At 34.9% G+C, this 20873-nt stretch overlaps 1 protein-coding gene across 7 annotated transcripts in view; it reads right to left on the bottom strand.

The window, feature by feature from the left end:
* Nucleotides 1-248: 248 nt before the first annotated feature.
* LOC106783761 overlaps nt 249-20873 on the bottom strand; it is a 130020-nt gene continuing 109395 nt past the window's right edge. For 4 of the 7 annotated variants that reach the window (XM_014742580.1, XM_014742579.1, XM_014742581.1 and 1 more), the window contains exons 6-16: nt 12883-13016; nt 10948-11038; nt 9367-9615; nt 8839-9109; nt 8264-8762; nt 7510-7777; nt 6730-7114; nt 6005-6306; nt 5660-5893; nt 5226-5376; nt 249-1587 (exon numbers count right to left, since the gene is read on the bottom strand). In XM_014742580.1, coding sequence (XP_014598066.1) covers nt 1190-1587; nt 5226-5376; nt 5660-5893; nt 6005-6306; nt 6730-7114; nt 7510-7777; nt 8264-8762; nt 8839-9109; nt 9367-9615; nt 10948-11038; nt 12883-13016 — 2982 coding nt within the window. In that variant the 3' untranslated portion in view covers nt 249-1189. Of the gene's footprint in view, nt 1588-2077; nt 2974-5225; nt 5377-5659; nt 5894-6004; nt 6307-6729; nt 7115-7509; nt 7778-8263; nt 8763-8838; nt 9110-9366; nt 9616-10947; nt 11039-12882; nt 13017-16008; nt 17029-20873 lie in introns of those variants that run through there. The other 3 variants (XM_014742586.1, XM_014742583.1, XM_014742584.1) reach the window with 3 other exon arrangements.

Below are 20873 nucleotides of genomic sequence, written 5' to 3'. Positions count from 1 at the left end.
GTATTTCGAATCGAACTTTGTAAATCGTTGAGTACGATTTGTAGGTACTTAACGTTGGAACAGCGACTACGATAATAACAAGGACTCGTCTTTTTTTTGTTTTGTTTAATATTATTATTATTATTAATTATATTATTATTAATATTATTATTATTATTATTATTATTATTCGATAGAAACTTTGATTTTCGTTCTCTTATTCCTATTGATTATCGTACACACATATACGCATCGTTGGAAACTTTCTACTTCTCTCTTTTTTTCTTTTTTTCTTTTTTTTTTTTTTTTAATTCTTCTACGAAGAAAAATCCCAATATGTCGATTTCTAAGTACGTTGACCAATGGGCGACGTTCCTATGTATGTATTTACTTTTTTTTTCGATTTTTTTTTTATTTTTTTTTTTTAATTTTAAGTAAGTAAGTACTTATAGTTTTAAAACCTACCGGGATATCCTACCATGTATCCTTATCAACGCGTTTTCTAAACGCTTCTAATAGGTACTTACGTTATACGTGTATTTGTTTCACATATATCTATATATATTGTTTTCTCTGTATTTTTTTTTTTTTTGTTCTTTTAATTCCTCATTTTATAATTTATCTTTTTGTTTTCCCCTCATATGAATCCGGAAGCAATAATTCTATTCTCTCGTACGTGGGGATGAGAGATGCTGCTTCTACTCACATATATTTTTAAAACGATTACGAGAGATCGTATTTTTACGGGATTATTTTTATACTTTTCACAAACAAATACACAATTATTGTGTTCTCACGTATGTGGTTTTTCTTTCATTTGTTTTTTTTTCTTGGTCTCTTAGAAAAGAGCGCTTATTAACAACCAGCAGTTCGAAAGAATATACACATACACACACACATGCATGCATACATACATTACACACAAATCATACGTAGATTGGTCCTATCATTCTTTACCTTTCATTCCTCTTTCTCTCTCTCTCTCTCTCTCTCTCAGTATATATCCCAGCAGCTCGTTGGACTAGGCACGAGATTTGAGGGGCGCGTACACGTTTCTTTTTGTTCATTTTTGTTTTTGTTTCTTTTTAGAGGAAAAATTAGATAAAATAACGCAGCACCACCACCACCACCAGGAGCACCACCTCTATATCTCTCGTGTTCTCGCGTCATAAAGCGTATAGTAGAAAAGTGGAAAATTCGTATCCTCGTTCTAAAGCGAATGTTCTTCCTCGTTGAGGTGGTAGGGTTGTTTCGTCAATTCGTCGATTTCAAGGGAATTTGTTGTCGTCGTTGTCGTCAAAGTCATTGTAGTCGAAATTTGAAGAATTTTGTTGTCCAAATCGGCGGCGGGGGCGGGGGTGGGGGCAACAACAACAACGACATCCAATTTGTTGTCAGAACCACCACCACCACCGTGCTCGGATGCAACGTCGTCCGAGCATGCTGATGAGGATGGTACTATCTCGTCGAGAAAATCAAACGATGCCACTGCCTCGCGTTCCTTTTCCCCGTACCTCACGAAAAAGTCCTCGCCACGGTCGATTATGGACGGCCTTGAGGTTCCCCAGGTAGATGGTCTTAGGACGCGTTGTGCCTGTGCCGCTGATGCTGAGAAACCAAGCGCAGCGGGTCAACATGCCTCAGATAACTTCCACTCTTTTTGGCTCTTTTTACCTCCCTCTCATTCCCTCTCTATCTATCTCTCTCGCGTTCTCTCCCTCTCTCTCTCTCTCTCTCTCTCTCTCTCTCTCATTTTTTCACTCTCCCTCGCTCACTCTCTCTCTCTTCCTATACCGGTTTTATTGCGGACACAGAGTAGCTCGGCTTAGCACTCTTTTTTCATTTTTTGGATTATTATTTTTATCGATTTGTTTGTTTGTTTGTTCTTTTCTTTAGATTTTGGATTTTTCATATTTTTTTGTATGTTTGTTTCTTTTGCATATTACCTCTCCTTTCCCTCTATTTTATTTTTGTTTCACTTTTTGTTCCTCTCTCTCTCTCTCTCTCTCTCTCTCTCTCTCTCTCTTTCTCACTCTCTCTTTCTCCCTTATATTTCTTTTCAACCTTCTTCGCGTGTACCATTTTTTGTTAATAATTATATTTCCAATTAATTTCTCTTTTACGATTTACTTTTTACGAAGTTTAATCTCTTGGTCTAATATATAATATATTCACGCAATTATTATTATCATCCATATAATGAAGAATCAAAATTGAATTGTTTCATCGCAAGAGAGAAATTAGATCGAGTTTGTTTCTGATCCTTGACGCAATTCCAAAATTAAAGGAGAGAGTAAAGTCAATGATGATAAACGAAATAATGAAATATTTATGGTATGTACAAAATGATAGATATATAATTATACAAAATATACATATATTAACAATGAAAAATTGTATGTAGAATATTTAGATGGATACAAATGATTACGACATTTCATGGTTTTTTGCTCTAATTATCATTCTAATAATAATTTGATGGAATATCAATAATTCAGGTAATTCGGTTTGTGATAATAAATACAATTACTTACGATCGGATTAGCATTGATCCCTAATAAATTTATCTATAGTTATATTTTTTTTTTATTATATACCTATATATGTTGTATGGATAAATGTTAAATAGATAAAAAAAAAAGAAAAAAAAAACAACTTTTTTTTCGTCGAAAGAACAAAATGATATGTTGTTAAAAGGTGGAATTGCGTAAAGAATTATCTTTCGCGTTGCATCTTTCTCGTTACCCTCGTCATATCTGGTTAATAATTCTGTTAGTATAAGAGCCAATGTGGAGAGGTAGTAAACCAAACCCATTTTTCTAATCGTACAATTCCGTACAGTTCCGTACGCTGGATCGAATCAAAGTTGTTCTCGATGTAACACACATTATCCTTCCCGACTGGTTAGAGACGATTATAGAAATTGTTCGTCACTAAGCCGAACTACGTAGCTTTTCTTGTGACAATCAAAGCACACCGCGTAGGAGCTACCATCTGAACAGAAAATATGGAAAAAAACAAAGCTATGTACAGCGAGAGCTACTAGCGATTGTGTTAATTCGTGTATGCGACCGTATTAAACGTATACATATGGGAAGTATTTATTTTTGTGTGTGTGTGTGTGTGTGTTTAAGTAATAGTCGTGTGACATTTTGTTAAAGCTGCTTTTTTGTTTATTTGATGCAGATGAGATTGAACGATTCGTCGTTTAACATTTTTTTCAACACTCTTTGTAATTTAATTTTTTTTTGGTTTGGATTCGTAACGAAAAAATATTTCATCGTAAAATATATTTTTATTACAATATTGGAGATTCTTGATTTAAAGAAGTATCCATAGTTTACTTCGAAACGATTATGAAAATAATAAATGTTATAACATGTCATCCTCGTTGTGAATAATTTTTCTTCTTGAATTATCGAATTATTTGAAAACAATTAGATATGCATGTAACGTATCAAACTTCTTTTTTCATTTTTCAAATTAAATCAAACCGTCTCGATCTCATCTTGTTTATCGATAATGCATATATAATGTATATGTTACTGTCATAGCCGGAAATCTGCCATTGCTAGTAATTCCTTGGCATTCTCATCAATGCAAAGAGCATTCCGATGAAGTCGGAAACAGAAGAATTCTTACAGTTTTTTCCTAAGCATTGTGAACATAATACTTTGATATTCTATAGAATTTGTCAATTTCCAACTTCGTCTGAAGGCTCTTTGCATTCATAGTAATGTCGAGGAATTACTAGTAATGACTGATTTCCGGCTTTGACGGTAACATATACATAAATCGTTTACAAAGTTGTTAACATTTTTGTAAGGACGTTCCTTTGAGCGAGCATACGAAAGCATACGAAGCGTGAGCACGTTTCAGTTAAAAACAAAATCAAATTAATATTGACACGTTTAGAATGTAAAGGCATTTTTTTTTTCTTTTAGGTAATAGAAAATACAGCTGTGTTTAACGATTATCGATACTTGTTAAAAGATATTGATGACATTTTATATTTTATCGCGTTGTGTATTATATATATTTATAATTAATACCGAAACATCATAGTTGATAGTGTTTTATCACTAGGACATTTTGTATTATCAAAATAAGTTAGTAAATGAATTAAACACGAATCGATATAATTAATCCAAAAAAAAAAAGAATACTGTTAACAAAACTCAACACATTTATAAAATTCTATTAAGGAAGAATAGTATTTCATAGGACAGAAAAAGGAAACCAGCAACGTAAAGTCCACATTTTTGTGTTGATATAAAATATAGATGGATGATGTATTATTATGAAAATATTGTAAATTAGTATGTTTCACTTCGTGAGTTAGTGATCGATGCGGCCTTTTCATTATTTTCGAAAAACGAATATGGTCTTTCGTTTAAAAAAAAATGTACCACATTCCTGTCGCAAGATATTTAAAGTATTTTTTTTTTTTTCAATGAAAAGGTTTCATCGATAGATTTTTATTGTTTATAATTAATTATCGATATTATCGTTAAGCACATTTTTAATAGAAAATCGCAGCCTTCCATGAAATCAGTGTTAATAAGCGTTGAAAGTGAGTACGGCTCGTTGATACGAGTAGATAAAAGGTATTCGATGTCATCTTCAAAAATGATCGATTACTCATAGGTATATTTTTTGTTTGGTGAAGGTGCGATAGAACGACGAGATGAGCGGTAACGAGTAAGCGAAGTGAATATATATATTTTTTTTGTTTAAATAATCAAACGATACACGTGCTCGCGTTCGAGCGAGGGAAGGTATTTTAATTTTTATTCTTTTTTTTTCATTTCTGTTTTTCTTTATACTTTATGACAGTGGTGCGTTAATTATTTATATTTGCAATATTATATTTTCTCATTCATTCAATCTATAAACATATAGATTATTTTTAATCGAACAAATCGAATTACGTATAGAAATATTATTTTGACATTTTTTTTTTTTCGAAAGGTGCTCGTGAATTCAATTTAATCCTCTGTAACAAAACATTTCATTGTAACAAATTCCATCTTATTCGCAATTGCGAATTTTCTGTTACTTTTAAAGATGTTTTCTTTTTATTAATTATATTATAATAATATCATTAAATCAAATTGAATGTTTTTTTAAGGTAAAAATATCGCGTTATTCATTAAGTTTCGCACCACTGTTTTAACGAGAGACGATATGCAAGAAAAATAGTAGAAACGGAGAGACGCGTTTGAATCTTTAGGAAAAAATGATACCTTTCTTTTGTCGTCGGTAACGATGTAGCCTGTGTAAGTGTCGATAATCCGGTGGTTCATCCCCGGAATCGCTACCTGCGGAACCACTGCTCGAGGTTGCCGAAGAACTTTCGCTACTTGCTAACATCACGTCTAGAAGGTTTGCTCTGGCCTTCAAATGAAAGAAAATAAATACGTTTACGAGATTAAATGCATACATTCCAAATTCTAAACAGATAATATAATAATAATAATAATGACAATATATCAATAATTATCATGTAATAAATTTTAAACGTACTGCATCAAAAACTAACATCCATTTTATATAGAAAATACTTGTTTCTTTTCTTTCATCAAAAATTAGGTTTACTTTTGTATTACCCTTAATATTAGGTTGCTCGCGTAAAATTTGAAAACCCATTATTAAAAGAAGAGAAATGAAAATGTTCTACCTTAGGATCTGTGAAGTCGATATCACGTTCAACGTGAACCCAACCAGTTGGGCAGCAGCAAGCAAGATCCAATTTTTCGAGGGCTACCTGAGGGTCTTGACTGACCGTACTATCTTCCCCTTTTCTAATCATTCGATTTAATTCGTCGATAACGTCCTTCGACGTTGCTCGTTCGTGGAAGCTCAACGACCTATCCCTACCTTCGACCAAGAGTGGTGCTCTCGCAGGGCTAACCTGACGAAACGAAATGAACAAATCATTTTCTATATTCTGAGGATGGGTGGAACGTGTTAAAATGTCTATTGAAGATTTTGTTTTTTTTCTTTTGTTTTTTTTTTAACTTACAACCGTGCTAGGGGTCGAAGATGTTGCCGCTTCCTCATCTTCTTCGGGAACAGCAACCAATTCTGTGGGTGCTACCGTTGTATAACCTACAGCCCCTAAACTGTTAGACCCTATAACCCCGAGCATTCTATCTTCGGTTTGCAAAGGAGGTACTGCTATTTGTTCAAGCGGATCATCCTCGTTGTTGCTCACTTCGATTATATTTTCCGAATGAGCACTTTCCTGCGACGACGGAGATCTTTCCGTTTCTTTGATGGAAGCACCTTCGACGGTAGGACATTCGCTTCTATTTCCAGCATTTTCTGAAAATATTATCAAACGTAATATTTCATGTTTGAAAAAAGAAAGAAGAAAAAAAAAAAAGAAAACATCTTCCTTTCCGAAAAATTCTTTTACCGATACGGGTTCTTAAAATGATGATGAAACTGTGATAAATTAAAAATAATCGTATATTTGAGAATCATCTTGTTTTATTGATGTAGCAAAAACACGTTTTTGATATGACAATGAGACAAATAAAATTACGTACTTAAATAATTTACATATACAAGATTCTTATAACTAAGACGTAAATTAATAAAATGATCACAATATATATATATATATATATATAAATAAAATGTCGTATACATATATTCGGAAACTTATATGCATAGGAAATAAAAATACGTATTTGGAGATGTTTGAAAAACTTATCATCAGTATCACGTTGATTCAATAATTACCTTCGATCGAATGGGTCGTCGGTGGCCCTTGGGTATCGTTTTGTTCCGAAGAATTACTTGGTAATTCAGCCAAATACATTTGTTGTTCGGCTATGAAGGAAAGAACGCTTTGAAGGGCTTGTTCCCTATCGGTAGGTGGTTTCCCGCTTCTCGAGGAAGTACTCGCGAGACTTTTGGTACTTTCGAATTTAACCAATCTATAAAAGTCCCTGGTGAAATCGGTGCCGATCGAAGGTGAATCGGGATCATCGCTGCAACCGGATAGAGCAGCCGATGATCTTTTACTCGAATTTTCCATAACACCTTCTTCGCTACTCCAGGAAGCACCAGGGCTTGAAGCATAAGGCCAAGGTCCGGCAGTTCTCGTGTCCATCAATAGAGCAACCTGCAATCAATTTAAATAAATTTTTAATCATTTGCTTTTCTTTTACAATATTATATAGGCCGACCAATTAGTCATGGAATTGAGAATTGAATCGTTGAGAATAAAAAGTAATTATATGATTGTTGAACCCTTTTCCATCATAGTGCCAATTACAGAGACACTCGTTTATTAATTTATATTATTATATTGCTTGTGTATAGTGAAAAAAAAAACACGCGTGGGTTGTTCCATCCTCGCGTGATATGAATGTTTCAATGAATATTATTTGAATTACGCAAATTAAATGAAAATGATTATACTATTGATATTTGTTTTATCTTTGATATTAAAGTAAATACAGAAAATTATTTAAATTCCGTGACTGAATTGATTAAAATAATATGAATAAATTGTACCAATTCACCCCCTGCTCTATCGGCGAGATAACTGGCACCATTCCACAAACATTCATTCGCGTCCTCTTCGAGTTCCAAGGGATTGTGTTCTTTGATCGCAGGGAGTGCAGGTATTGCGGTACAAGCATTCGATTCTTTCCACGTTGTAGATTCTGTTTGAACGAGGTCCTCTGTCGACAAAGAAAAACTCCAGTCTTCCAATTCCGCCCTATCATATTCCAACTCGAGTAGATCTCGATGCTGTTGAGCGCTTCTGCTATCGTCCAATCTAAAGATACGATAGGAGAAACTTATTATAATCCATCGATATAAAATGTATATATATATATTTCTTTTGCGTGAGAAGTTTCGACAAATCGAATGGAATATAAAATAAATAAGGACAAGTAGGAAATATTATTAACGTTCACTACCAATATTTTATATTTTATGCGCGTAAGTTCAATTAAGAATTATTTTCCGTAGAAAAATAATTATGAAACAATAAAACATCCCCTGTTGTATATATGTCGGTTAATTTATTCGTGAAAATTGATCCTGATAAAAATCATTCGTTTTTATTCATAAATAAGTACCTTATTTATATCGACATTTTATTTATGAATCAGTCCAATACGTAAACATCTGAAATAAATTTGAATAATGTCGAGAGAGAGAGAGAGAGAGAGAGAGAGTATTTGGTATTATCCATCAGAGTAATTTCCGTGGCAGCAAACGTGTATAAAGGTTTAAGGAGGAAGCTCGATGGACGAACCTGAGCCATTGCTGTACGTACTCGGCATCCCAGCCCTCCTCTTCTATGAGAAGTAGGGAGGAGGATCCCATGGGGCTCGGTAATTTGTACGGCGTGAAATTACTCGTCGCAGTGAGTTTCAAACAAAGATGACTGTCCGAGAAGCTACGCATCACGTGTTGATAGGGTAAAAGGTCTTTGCTCGGTGGATAACTGTGCCGTGGATTAATTCCAAGAGTTAAATTCAGAGGTAGAAAGAGAACATCAGGATCTCCGGCATCTAACGCGATCAAACGCGCGTCCGGTGAAACGTCGCCTTCGGTCTCATCGGTTGCCTCTTTGAGATCTTCCAATCCACGCGAGGAAGGTTCTTGACGAGCACCTTCACCTTGAACATCGCTCGACATTGTCGAGTAACCCTCATCCCTGTTACCACTTTCAGGACTCTCGCTACCTTCTTCTTCCGCGGCACCCGTTGTCCCATTTGACGCTGATCCTGAACCCGTTGAAGGTTTTTGACCTGAAATAACGAATAACGGTAGATAGTGGTGAAAAAGTAAATCACAGATTGTTATTTTATTTTTCAAATGTAATACCTAGTGTTGGTCTGTTTCGTCGACACTTTGTTGCAGCTGCCATAACGGGTATTTGTAAATTAAGAGAACGTGGTCTAGAAAGTGGAACCCAGGATGGATCCAAGCTAAGGGCAGCTACCAATGCAGCTGGCCCAGCTTCGAGTATATTTTGTATCAGTTCAGTGGGACTTCCAGGACTCGCTGCTTGAGCTAGGAGACCCGACAGCGCTCGATTTTGAGCTTCGAGTTCTCGTATGCGCCTCTGCAACGCACCGATCTCTTCCCTGAAACCCTAAACAAATGTGGACATGTATCAGTACATTTGAACTCGTTAACAGGCATTATACTACTCGTGGGTGTGTTTTTTTTTTAATGTATTTAATTAAATTAAAGATTAATTTACAGAAAATCTTCTGCAACATTTATGTTAGTACATGCGAATTGGTTTTAAAATTCAGGGAATATAAAGTACTTAAATTCACGTCCAAAAAAAAGAAAAAAAGTTAAGTGAAGTTAAATGAAGGAGGGAGAATGAAGTTTTGGATGAACCTTTTGGGATAGAAGGGCACGGACCACCTGGTTGGCGACGTCGTCGAGGCACCGCTCGTATTGACGACGTTGCGCATCCGCGTCACGAGCCAGAGCTGCGTGTTCGTTTTCCAAGGTCGCCAAACGTGCAACCAAGGCAGCATGCACCTCGCCAGCACAGGCAGCTTCCAATCCACGCAATTGACCGCGCATCGACTCGTTCTCCAATTGCAACTTTGAGATCTGGACCTGATACTGATGTACTCGTGCCTAAACAAGACAACGACCGGGTGGTTAAAGGATTATTGTAACACAAATGGAATTTTTTTCTTTTGCTTTTTTTTATTAATCTTGTTTTCAAGTACCTACTGATATTGCATTTATCGCAATTAGCTGGTAGAGTTAATAAAGCGTCAACGCGTTATTAGCAGAAAGGCGGTTAACGTTAAATTAGAGCTTAGGAGCTGCCAGGGACAGGAACGCTAATAGAGGGTGCGTGTGTCTGATTTATAACGGTCGTACCAACCAGCGGTTCTCTCATCCCACTGTTAATGTCTATCCTCACCCTCTGTATTCGACCCCACTCCCCCATTCTTCATCATCCTACCCTTCCAGCCCTTTTTTTCTCTCCTCGGTCGGTATTCTTTTCGAGAGCGAAGGGTAACAACAACGATTTTCTGTCATCTTCGACCGGAGAAAATGGAACGATTGTTTTTTTCATTTCTCCGATTTCAACATTTTTATCTGCGAAATTTCATTGAGAATACTATTGTCTTTTATGTGTACGTCTATGTTTTTCAAATAATTTATATGTGTATGAAAACGAATAAAAAAGAAAGAAAAAAACATTTTGAAATTTTAGGATCTAGAGTTGATCGATAATAAAAGATATTTCGTGGGGCCTACAATGTGAACCACCCTCCAGTCGGACCAAAGTACGACTCTTTTAGAGGGAAACCGTCCGTGAACGAGATAGCGTAGTACATCGTAAAGTATAAAGGGCTGCTAGCAAACGTCGTATTTACGGTTCCCCTCTTTATCGAGCCATACATAGCTCCATGAACTTTCCCTTTTGTTGAAATTCTGACTTGCTATCTCTGATTAATATAGTTTAAAGTTATATACGTAAATATACCTTTGATGATATACACACGTGTGTACAATCAAATCGACTGAATGCACATACGTATTTCTAATTTGTTTCTACCCACCCACCCCCCTTCCTCCCACCGAAACAGTGAGTTACAGTGAAACGTTGGTATTTGGTATTCGAATAATTCTGAAAAATATTTTCTAACGATATAAGCTAATACATATATTGGTGTATTATTTATTTAAATATAAATTATTTAAAATTCTGATATTAAAAAAATCAACGTACACAATGTACCCAACAAAAAGCTCAACACAATGTTAATTGTTAATTCATAACCATAGATTAATCTTTGTTAGAAATAAATTATACTCTTGCTCATTGTTAGTATAGTGTGCCAGTATATATATATATATAAAAATTCGATCAAAAGAATTTTTGAGAACATTAACTCGCGAATAATGATGGTTGGCAGCTGTTACGATGGTGTGGGGTGGAATTTTTCTTACCTCGTAGGATAGCGTGAGCGCGGTCTTTTCTTGCTTCAACTGTTCGGCCCTTTGCTTGTGTTGCAACAATCCACGCGATGATTCTTCCATCCTACAACAACAACAACAACAATAATAATAATAATAATAATAATAATAATAATAATAATAATAATAATAACACCACACAACATATAAGAAATCAAGGTAGGCGTTAAGAAGAGCCCCCCACACGGTTAAATTTTAATCCTCACTGAAATGATCCTAATTGAATACTACCTCTAACGATTCTTCCTGCTTCTTCTTCTTCTTCCTTCACCTTTTCTACTTTGAATCATATGAAATAAGAAGAGAGAGCGAGAGAGAGAGAGAGAGAGAGAGATAAAGAAACGGATAGAATTGGCTTGATACGCGTATTCTTTTCTTTTTCTTCTTCTTGTTGAAGAGAAAAAAAAAAACTCTACAGATTCACGAACGAAAGGTACAACGAAAAATTGGAAGTTTATATTTGAAGATCGTTATATAGGCTTTTCATCTCTTTTTCTTTCTTTCTTTCTTCCTTGAGTAAGCCGATTTTACTTTCGTTTAGTTTCGTAAGTAAGTACACACTTGGTTGGAAATATCGGAAGGGTTAATCGGCTTTAAAAGCTCCTCTCTCGTTAAACTTTCGTATTTGTATTAGCTCTTAACTTAGCGCTACTAAAACGATTATGCAATTGATTTTCTCCGATTTGTAGATACAGAAATTCTTAACATAACTTCCAAATTATCTTCTATTCCCTTGTATTGGGGGTTAACCAATATAATGATATTTTTCATTTAATATTTTACATTTAAATAAACAATACTGTTATATTTCTATTTTTTACAGAAAAATTTCCAAATTAGTAATTGTTCATTTCGATAGAATCAAAATATTGAACAATTTTAACATTATTATTTATTAGGTCAATCCTTTTGACAAGTTTTTATTCTTATTAATTTATTATCAGATAATTATATAATGTACCTTCGGTTATAATATTTTTTCTCCCCATATCCTATTAGTTTTTTTGATTTCGGTTTAAAATCAATCTATTTTATCTATCTATTATTCTCTTTCTCTTGTTATTTTTTTTAAAAAAGCATTTCGATCTTTCCTCTGTTCAATTCTTTTGATATTCTCTTTCCCCTCCCTTTAGGTGCGTCGTCGTTGGGTCAAAAATGAAGAAGGACGAACGATACGCAACTATATATCATTGGACAAAAGCCAATATTGATGATTTAGCATCGAATTCTCTGGTTATCGGCGCGTGAAACACTTCTCTCTCTGCTCCCCCTTCTTCCCCCATTACCCACCTCCAATCTTTCTCATTATTTATACGTTATAACCTTCCTTCGGGCATTTTTATACCGCGTGGTCTGGTCCACCGAATATAAAATACCTACCACAACCAGCTTTCTCTTTCTCTCTCTTTCTCTCTTTCTCTCTCTTCCTCTCACTGCGGCTCGATGAAATAAGCGAGGAAATAAGCGACGTTCATAACGTGTTATCGAGTCAAACGAGGGTAAAAACCGTGCCAAAGACCAATGGGTAAGAGAAAATGAAAAATACAAAAAAGAAAAAAAAAGCCGGAGAGAACGAAAATCTCTGTCATTACGTACACGTTTGTATCCGAGATGGGAGGGAGGTTTCTTTTTTTATTATTTGTTACTCGAAAAAAATGTCTATGTTCGTCCAGAATTGAAGTAGTTCTAATTTATTGATTTATTAATTATATATGCTATTATATTCACGTGTTTGAATTATTGTTTTATCAAATACGCAAGATTAAATTTGTAAAGAATCAAAATTGCTTTTACTATTGTTCGTATTCAATTCTAGAACAAAATTTTTTATTATCTCTGTGTTATTAAATTAGTTATATAAAAATTTAAAGAAATGAATGAAATATTAATAATAAATATTTGACTAACCTTGCCAATTCCCTTTGTAAATGATGTACCCTAGATCTCGCACGTTCAGCTTCAGCTGTAGCTTCTCGTAGCCGAGCTTCGGCCTCCAATCGTTGTCGTCTTTCTCGTTCAACATCTCGTTGCGTAGCCTCCCTCTATAAAACAAGAAAAATAATTAACAAAAATAAATATAATATAATAAAACAAAAAGTAAATAAATATTACCGATTTAATCTTATCGGAAGAAAAAAAAAGAACAACACACCACCACCCACATGAATAATAATAATTAGTTCATTTTGCATCGACACGCAAGAGATTTTTCAATTCTCTAACGTGATACGAAACTATAGTAATTTCTTTTTGATAAGGGTTTCCCTCTATTCCCACGATTTTTTTTATCTCAAAGTTTCCAAATAATTAGATCTTTTCTTGATTAAATCTCGATTAAAGTTTTATCGATCGATACCCACTATCGAAGTTGAAAGAAAATAAAAAGGAAGAAGAACAAGAAGAAGAATAAAAAAAAAAAAAAGAAAATAAAGACGAGGAAGAGAAACAGGAGGAGGAAGAAAAGCTCGTCGATCTTGAAGTTCCCCCTCTTCCCCTTCCCGCCCTTTTTAGTTCGGTGGAGGAGATGGAGGAATTATTCATGAATTTAAATCGAAGCGTTGCACGCTACATTGATTGCACCCTTTTTCGAGTATCGAAACGAACTACTACCAAGTGAAAGAAATAAGGACGGAAGATGAAGGGAAGGAAAGGGAAGGGAAGGAAGGTTGCCGAGTGGACAACATTTTCTCTCCATTTCTCTCCTTTCCTCTCGATTTTCTCTCTCTCTGATAATTGGGATGACCCGGTCTACCGAAATTCGTGTCTCGCGCGATTTAACCCCCATGGGAATTATTGCATCTATAGATAAGCTCATAATAATCAATTTTGCCGTACAGATAGGTTGACAATATTAATTATAAATCTGTTTTCATGGATATTCCTGTGTAGTAGTATATATAATTTTTATATTTATAGTTTATTTAAATAATAATAAGAAGAAAAAAGAATAGAGAGAGTTTGAGAATAATAATAAAAATGAAAAAGAAATAATGATATATTTTTAAAAAGGGATCAAATAAATTGAATATAACAAAGCAAACGTTGAAATAAGAATACAGGTGTTGAAGCGTTGAAATTGAAGTTCCATTTAATATTTAGAAACCAATAAAACATTTTCCATTCCCCTCTTTGTAAGTATCAGATGAAAGGCCTGTCTTTTGCACTCACCTGTGCTTTACACCTAAAAAGGAGATAAAGGAACGCGCTGGGAGAGACGGAAAAAGGGGGAGAGAAAAGGAGAGATGATGATTCGTTGTTGGTAGGAAGAGTCAAGTGAAAAAAGGCCGACGGTTTTTTTCCCTGAGAATTTTGCGAAAGCTTTAAGTAAAAGCGTTGTTTGCTTGCTTGCTGCCGAAGGAGAACTATCGAGGAATACAATCTGGTAAAAGCCGACTGACCGAACACCATCGAGAGGATTCAAGGGATGCTTCGAGTGGATTTATGGGAGCCTTAAATCCCTAAGAACGCCATCTACCCCCTTTTCTCTTCTATCCTTTCTTTCTTTCTTTCTTTATCATTCTCTTCCTTTCTTTCTATCTATCCATCTACCTATATCTATCTATCTTTCTCTTTCTCTCTCTATTTCTTATTTTCTTAGAAAAAATCGTGGCTACTTTCCATTATCCGTATAGATACGTCACGTATTTACGACGAATTTATTTCACATGGGGGAGGGGGATTATATACAAATACAATCGAAACATCCACGAGTAAAAAATAATGGATAATTCTCGATTACTTTTTTTTGTTTTTTTATTTTATTAAATGACAATTCTTCTAAAGGAAATATTTCTTTTGTGAAGTATGAATGGATCAAATTAATAAAATAATATTTATGATAGTCACAACGTGTATTATTTAATGAATCGTGAGATAATATAGTATACGAACCATGTGCTTGTTTTCTAGGTCGAAATTTAAATGAACTACATCGAACGTACAATTCGTTTATTAACTCTTCAACGAGCAATGAATTTTCACAATGGCAATAAAAACAAACTTTTTAAACCTTATAGAACTAAAAAGCACGCTTCTTTATGTTCGATTAAAATAAATGAATAAAAAATATCGTGCTAAAATAAGAAGACCATAGAAATGTAAATTTGTGACAGTATTATTACGTTGTCAACGTATTTTAAACGTATACATAAATGTATATTATACGTGTTACGTTATGTGTTATCTTATGACATAAATGTATATTCTCGTTATTCAACGAGTTATTTCAAAGTTATTTTAGGAAAACAGAGAACACTAGTTGGAAAACATCATCGTAGTATAAGAGCTAACTCGAGTGAACGAACGAACGAACGAACGAACGTATGAATGCTTCGTTCATTGCTATCTCGTGAATGAGTTTCTCTCGTGAGTATTACGAACAGCTATCAACAAACTCGTACTCGGCAGTGTAAATGACACGTATATTCCTTCTACAATTTCTTTTCCACATTGATTTACACATCAAGATATTATACACGTTTAAAAATATGCGTAATAGGATGTGATCTCGAGATATTAAATAAAATACACAAAAAAGTATTACAGGAAACGATATAAATTTTAACTCATACTATATACGTTGTTATATTGAAACTTTTTGATTTGAATACAGAAATAATTGTGTTTTTTTTTTCTAGTCAAATTAACTTCTATCTAAAAACAAACGTTTTCAATTTGTTGCGTATTAGAATCTCCCAACCCATCTCTTTTTAGTATAATTACAAATTGTCATTACCAAATTTGAGAGATTATTAATCACGATTATTTAATCACACGTGCCTATCAATGTTACAAATTTTTTAATATGTAACATAGTACTTTCTTTCAGATGACCATTTAATTCGCTATAAATAATCTTAAGTTAAGAAAGATAGATATTTTAAAATCGATCATTACTCTCTATAATAGTTAATCGATAAAGCAATCAATCAGTATCTGCAACTGATCAAACAAGGTAAAAAAAGAAAAAGAAAAGTAATCGATCTGTGAGAAGGTGTCGGAGTCGAAATAAATGATTACGACGGACACACTCACCCTACTTTGTTTAGTTAGACTAGTGCCCATCAAGGAGCGACGATTTTTTGGTATCGTGGTCGTCGCATCGGCAATAAAATATCGCCGATTGAATGGTTGTTGTTGGTTCTTGTTGGTCGTCGTCGTGGTCGTCGTCGTTGTTTCGATGGTCGTGGTCGTGGTCGTGGTCGTGATCGTAGTAGTAATAGTAGTCGTAGTAGTAATGGTTGGTTCGTTGGGCGGACATTCCCGGGCGGAGGGTGCGCCGAGCCCTCCGGCCGTTGGGCAGCGTCGTATTAGCGAGGCCACCCTGCCGAACAAGGGATGATGATTCTTCGCGAGTCCTCTCGCGAGTCCTCTGCTGAGTCCTCTCGCGAGAGCTCGCAACAATCCCAACGCACTATTATTATTATTATTATTATTACTCTTGGTGCACTCACTTGTGTTAATATTTTGTTCACTGCAATCACTCTTAACACAATTTTCTTTATTTTTCTCCACGGTGATGAAAATAACACTTGATCATTGCGATTAACATAAAGTTTAGATTATTTTTTTGCTTATATTTTATTACATTTGATGATACGCGAATATTGATGATTATTGCTTGTCACGTGACACACAAGTTGCATTACCTATGTAAATATACTTCCCCCTTTTCTTCTCTTCCTCCTCCTCCACCTTCTCGTTTATAATCACGATCGCACTCCTCCCCCAAGCTAACCGAATTTCTTATTCATCGAGCGAGTAGAAAATACGATTGAAAAAATATACCCTCCTTATTTATGTTATAACGCTCTATTATCGAGAGGTAGATAATACAATTCTTTTTTTTTTACGAGCGGGTCAACACTTTTCAGATAAGAGGCCGCTATTTTATTAAGGCAACGTTCTTTCTTTTTTTCTTTCTTTTCTGTCTTTTTTATTTTTTTTCGTCTGAGAAGAGAAATATTATATCGGATAAAATCATAAGGAAGAGCAGTTTATAAGGCCGATCTTTTTTCCTTCATCATCATCATCATCATCATCATCATCATCATCATCATCATCATCATCATCATCATAATTCCTTTCCCCTTCTTCTTCTCCTTCCTCCACCACCTCCACCACCACCACCACCACCACTCCTCTTCTTCCTTCTCCTTCTTCTCCTTCTCCTCCTCTTCCTTTGACTTTCTCCTCTTTCTTTTCTTCTCTCCTGTCAACTCGCGTGATTATGTTTGTTCTCCTCGGCCGACAACATGCCGCACGCGACAACGACCCTTGTCATTCGACTCGTCCCTTCCCTTCGCCCTTTTCGACAAAAAAAATAACTCGAAAAATCAGACAAATAAATAGATGGAAAAAGGAACGGAGTTAACAAAAATAAATAAATATAAATATATATATAGAAACTTGTGTGGGGGTGGGAAAAAAAGGGAAGAAAAACGGACGGAAAAGATAGTTTTGTCCGGTGTTGTACGTGTCCGTCACGCGTGATCTTTCCCTTACGACTGAAATTTCCGAGGGCCAACCCTCGGAACACTCTGAGTCTGACTCACACACTGCGACCCTTCTGAAACACCGAACCCCCGACAACCATGCTCTTCTTCTCTTCGGCCACTCGACTGCGTCTGCGTTTGCGTTTTGCGTTTACGTCTGCGTCTGCGTCGAACAACCCCTTCTATATTTTCCTATTCTACTATTCGTCTATCTCACTTTCTCTCTTTACCCCCTCCTAATACTCCTTTTCCACTTTCCCCCATCCCTCTTTTCCCTTTCACGTGCTTCTTCGTTCAAACTTCTCTCTCACTCTTTCCTCATCCCTTTGTCGCACTATACATCAGCACCACCACCACTACTACCACTACCAAACAACCCCCCTCCCTCCTACTCTCTACTATCCATCCATCCCTCTCGACCACTCTTTGCCAGCTTGCGTCGTCAGCCGTTACACACTTTTTTTCGAACAAAGCGAGACCCTTTTTCGATATTTTTCTCTCTTTCTCTTCGCATTCTTTGTGACAAAAATATTACTTATCTACGAATTTTTCCAATTGTTCATAGGTTAAGAAATTATAATATTATGATTTTATTTATATCACCGATTTATTGTTGCGAAAATTTTTCTTACGTGTTTTGTTTTTCAGATAACGTTATTAGTATAAGTTCATTTATTATTATTTTGAGATATTTGAGAGTTTGCATTTTTATTTGATTGAAAAATATTGTTTAATGTTAATAAATTATTCGATAATAATTAATAAGAAAGGTTCTTTTGGGATTATGAATCATTTGTACAATAATTTATGCATTAACGTTTTTTTAGAATAATTTATTAATGTATTATTCTATTATTAAAAATGTAAAAATTAGTTATCGATATTTAACTAAAATTAATCATAACTAATTTTTTTTAATGTTAGATTTCATGCACCACTTTCACGCACGGGCATGACCTTTTACACGCCTAATTTCCAGCACCTTACAATTGTACGCTTATGCAAGTAATTTGAATATTTGATTACATTAAAAGTTTTTCATAGTAATTTACCACGTAAGGAAATGTGTTGTTCAAGATTTGAACATAGAAATAGAAAGAATACTGATTATCTTCAGACGCACTCTGTTAGAGACAATTATTCCGTTGAACTCTGTGATACGATCGTTAAAACGGTCCCCTTTTTATTCGCGATCGCGAACCAACACGCTATCCACTGTAATGTGTGATTCACGGTAACGCTTTTTAATGTGTTGGAAACACGCTTTTGTGACGTCATACATCGCATTGAATTTATCTCTACGAACGTTCCAAGTTCGAGGTCGAGCCCTTTTTTTCCTTTTTTTTTAACCCTTTCGAACAAAACAAAAATTCCGATCTCATAAACATTTTTCTTCTTCTTCAGAAATTAATTCAAATGCATAATTTTTCCTACGAGAATACGATACATTCTATTAAAAATCATATTTATTTAATTGAAAGTATTTGTCGCATATAGGAGTATGTGCAAGTTTTATTAATCTTACAAGAAATTTAACGAAAAATTTCGATCATATTTTACGAAATTCAAAATCTGTGTATTATCGAACAACAAAAATATGTATTATAATTTGGAAACAAGGTTAAAGAAAAGATCTAAGTTTAATGCGAACTTTCCTGATTGTTTTTTATGTTTTTCGTTCGTTCCTAAAGTGAGTGTCTCAATTATTATGATACACCCCTCTGGTATATACACATATATATATATATACACTACACAATACCTATACGAGAGATTCTATTATCATTGAAAGCTCGAAGTAAAAGCCGGTATTCGCGGTTGACCCTATCTCTGAGTAAATCCGACCGAGGACAACGAGAATGCGAGAAGCGTCTCGCGTAAAATCGGCTTAACAGTGGTGGTATTTTCGAGAAGAGAATTTCGTTGGAGAGCGTGGAAGAATTTTCAAGGGTTGCCTGTCTTTTTCCCCATTCGTTCGTTCGTAGGTTCGTACGTTCGTGCTTCCGCGTTAACCCGAACCCTAATCGGTTTTAAAAAGCCATAAAGCGGATTATCCACGAAAGAATATTACGGCACGATCGAAGTTATGAATTTATTAGACAATCGCAATGTTCCTAGAGGGGTGAAAAGGAGGAGGAAGAAAAGTAGAGATTATGGAACTGTGATCGTTTCATTGACGATGAAGAGAGAAAGAGAGAGAGAGAGAAATGAGGGTCGGGGGAGGGGGTTGAAAGCAATCGAGATCCACACGATTTTTGGATAATCCTTCTTTTATTTGAATCTATTCGTATGGAAGATCATTTCGTTCTTTAGTATGATAATCTTCTAACCCTTTTGCACCATCCTCATTCCTCTATTACCCAACCGCGTATGTTCCTATATGTATTCATATCTATTTACGAAATGGGAATAGGTATTATACGTTAGAAGATACGTCCAAACTTTTCATTAAAGTTACAAATGATTCTTGCATTATTACTATTGTAATTATTCCCATTAGAGTAAGTAGATATGGCCCTTACTACTTCGAATCTAATAAGTCACAAAAGGGTAGGTTCAACTCGAATTCAGAAATTTAGATTTTAATGAACATTTTTTTGTTTTTTTTTTTTCATGACATATATGTTACGTACAATTTATTGAATTACATTTTAACGAAACAATTTTCATTTTGTTAATTATATTATTGTCAATGGAAAACGACTCGATTATATTGTCCGATGATTTTACTTCGCGAGAGAGAGAGAGAGAGAGAGAGAGAGAGAGAGAGAGAGAGAGAGAGAGAGAGAGAGAGAGAAAGAGAGAGAGATGTAAATTCTACATTTTATTACGTTATATTTAAGATAACTTTGAAGATTTCTCCGACGTAATTATCGAAGTTGAAAATTATCGTCGAGTTTCTGACTTAAAGGATTTTAATTACAAAGCATTAAAGACCGTTAACGATAAAGAGAAAGAGAAAGAGAGAAAGAGAGAGAGAGTTCTCTCGGTAATCACGAAGCTAATAAAAATTAAATCGACGCGAGCTTTGGCTTTGCTTTTGGTTGAAGAAGTATATAGTAGCGACCTTGTAGCGGCGACGATAGGCAAACTCGTGTGAGACGACTCGTTTAGAGGGGGGAACAAGGTGGGTGGGACTGAGCTCATGCAATTTAATTAATTAGCGGCGAAAACGGTTACTCGATGACGAGAGGGGGGTGGGAAAGGGAAAGGGAGGGTTGTTCGACCATACTGTACCTACGGAAATACCGTATGTTCTTTTATTGATTTTCTGTTTTCTTTTTCTTTCTTCTCTCTTTATTCTTCTTATACCACACAGATGATAATTTAATATCATACCGATTTTATTTCTGCAATTAAAATAGGAGGATGTAAAAAAAGGAAAAAAAAAAACACACAAAAAAT

This window comes from Polistes canadensis, unplaced genomic scaffold, assembly GCF_001313835.1.
Source record: "Polistes canadensis isolate GaletaPanama2010 unplaced genomic scaffold, ASM131383v1 scaffold_25, whole genome shotgun sequence".
Taxonomy (NCBI): Eukaryota; Metazoa; Arthropoda; class Insecta; order Hymenoptera; family Vespidae; genus Polistes; species Polistes canadensis.
The sequence above is the reverse complement of the archived record's forward strand: the minus strand, read 5'-3'. Positions and strand labels throughout refer to the sequence as shown.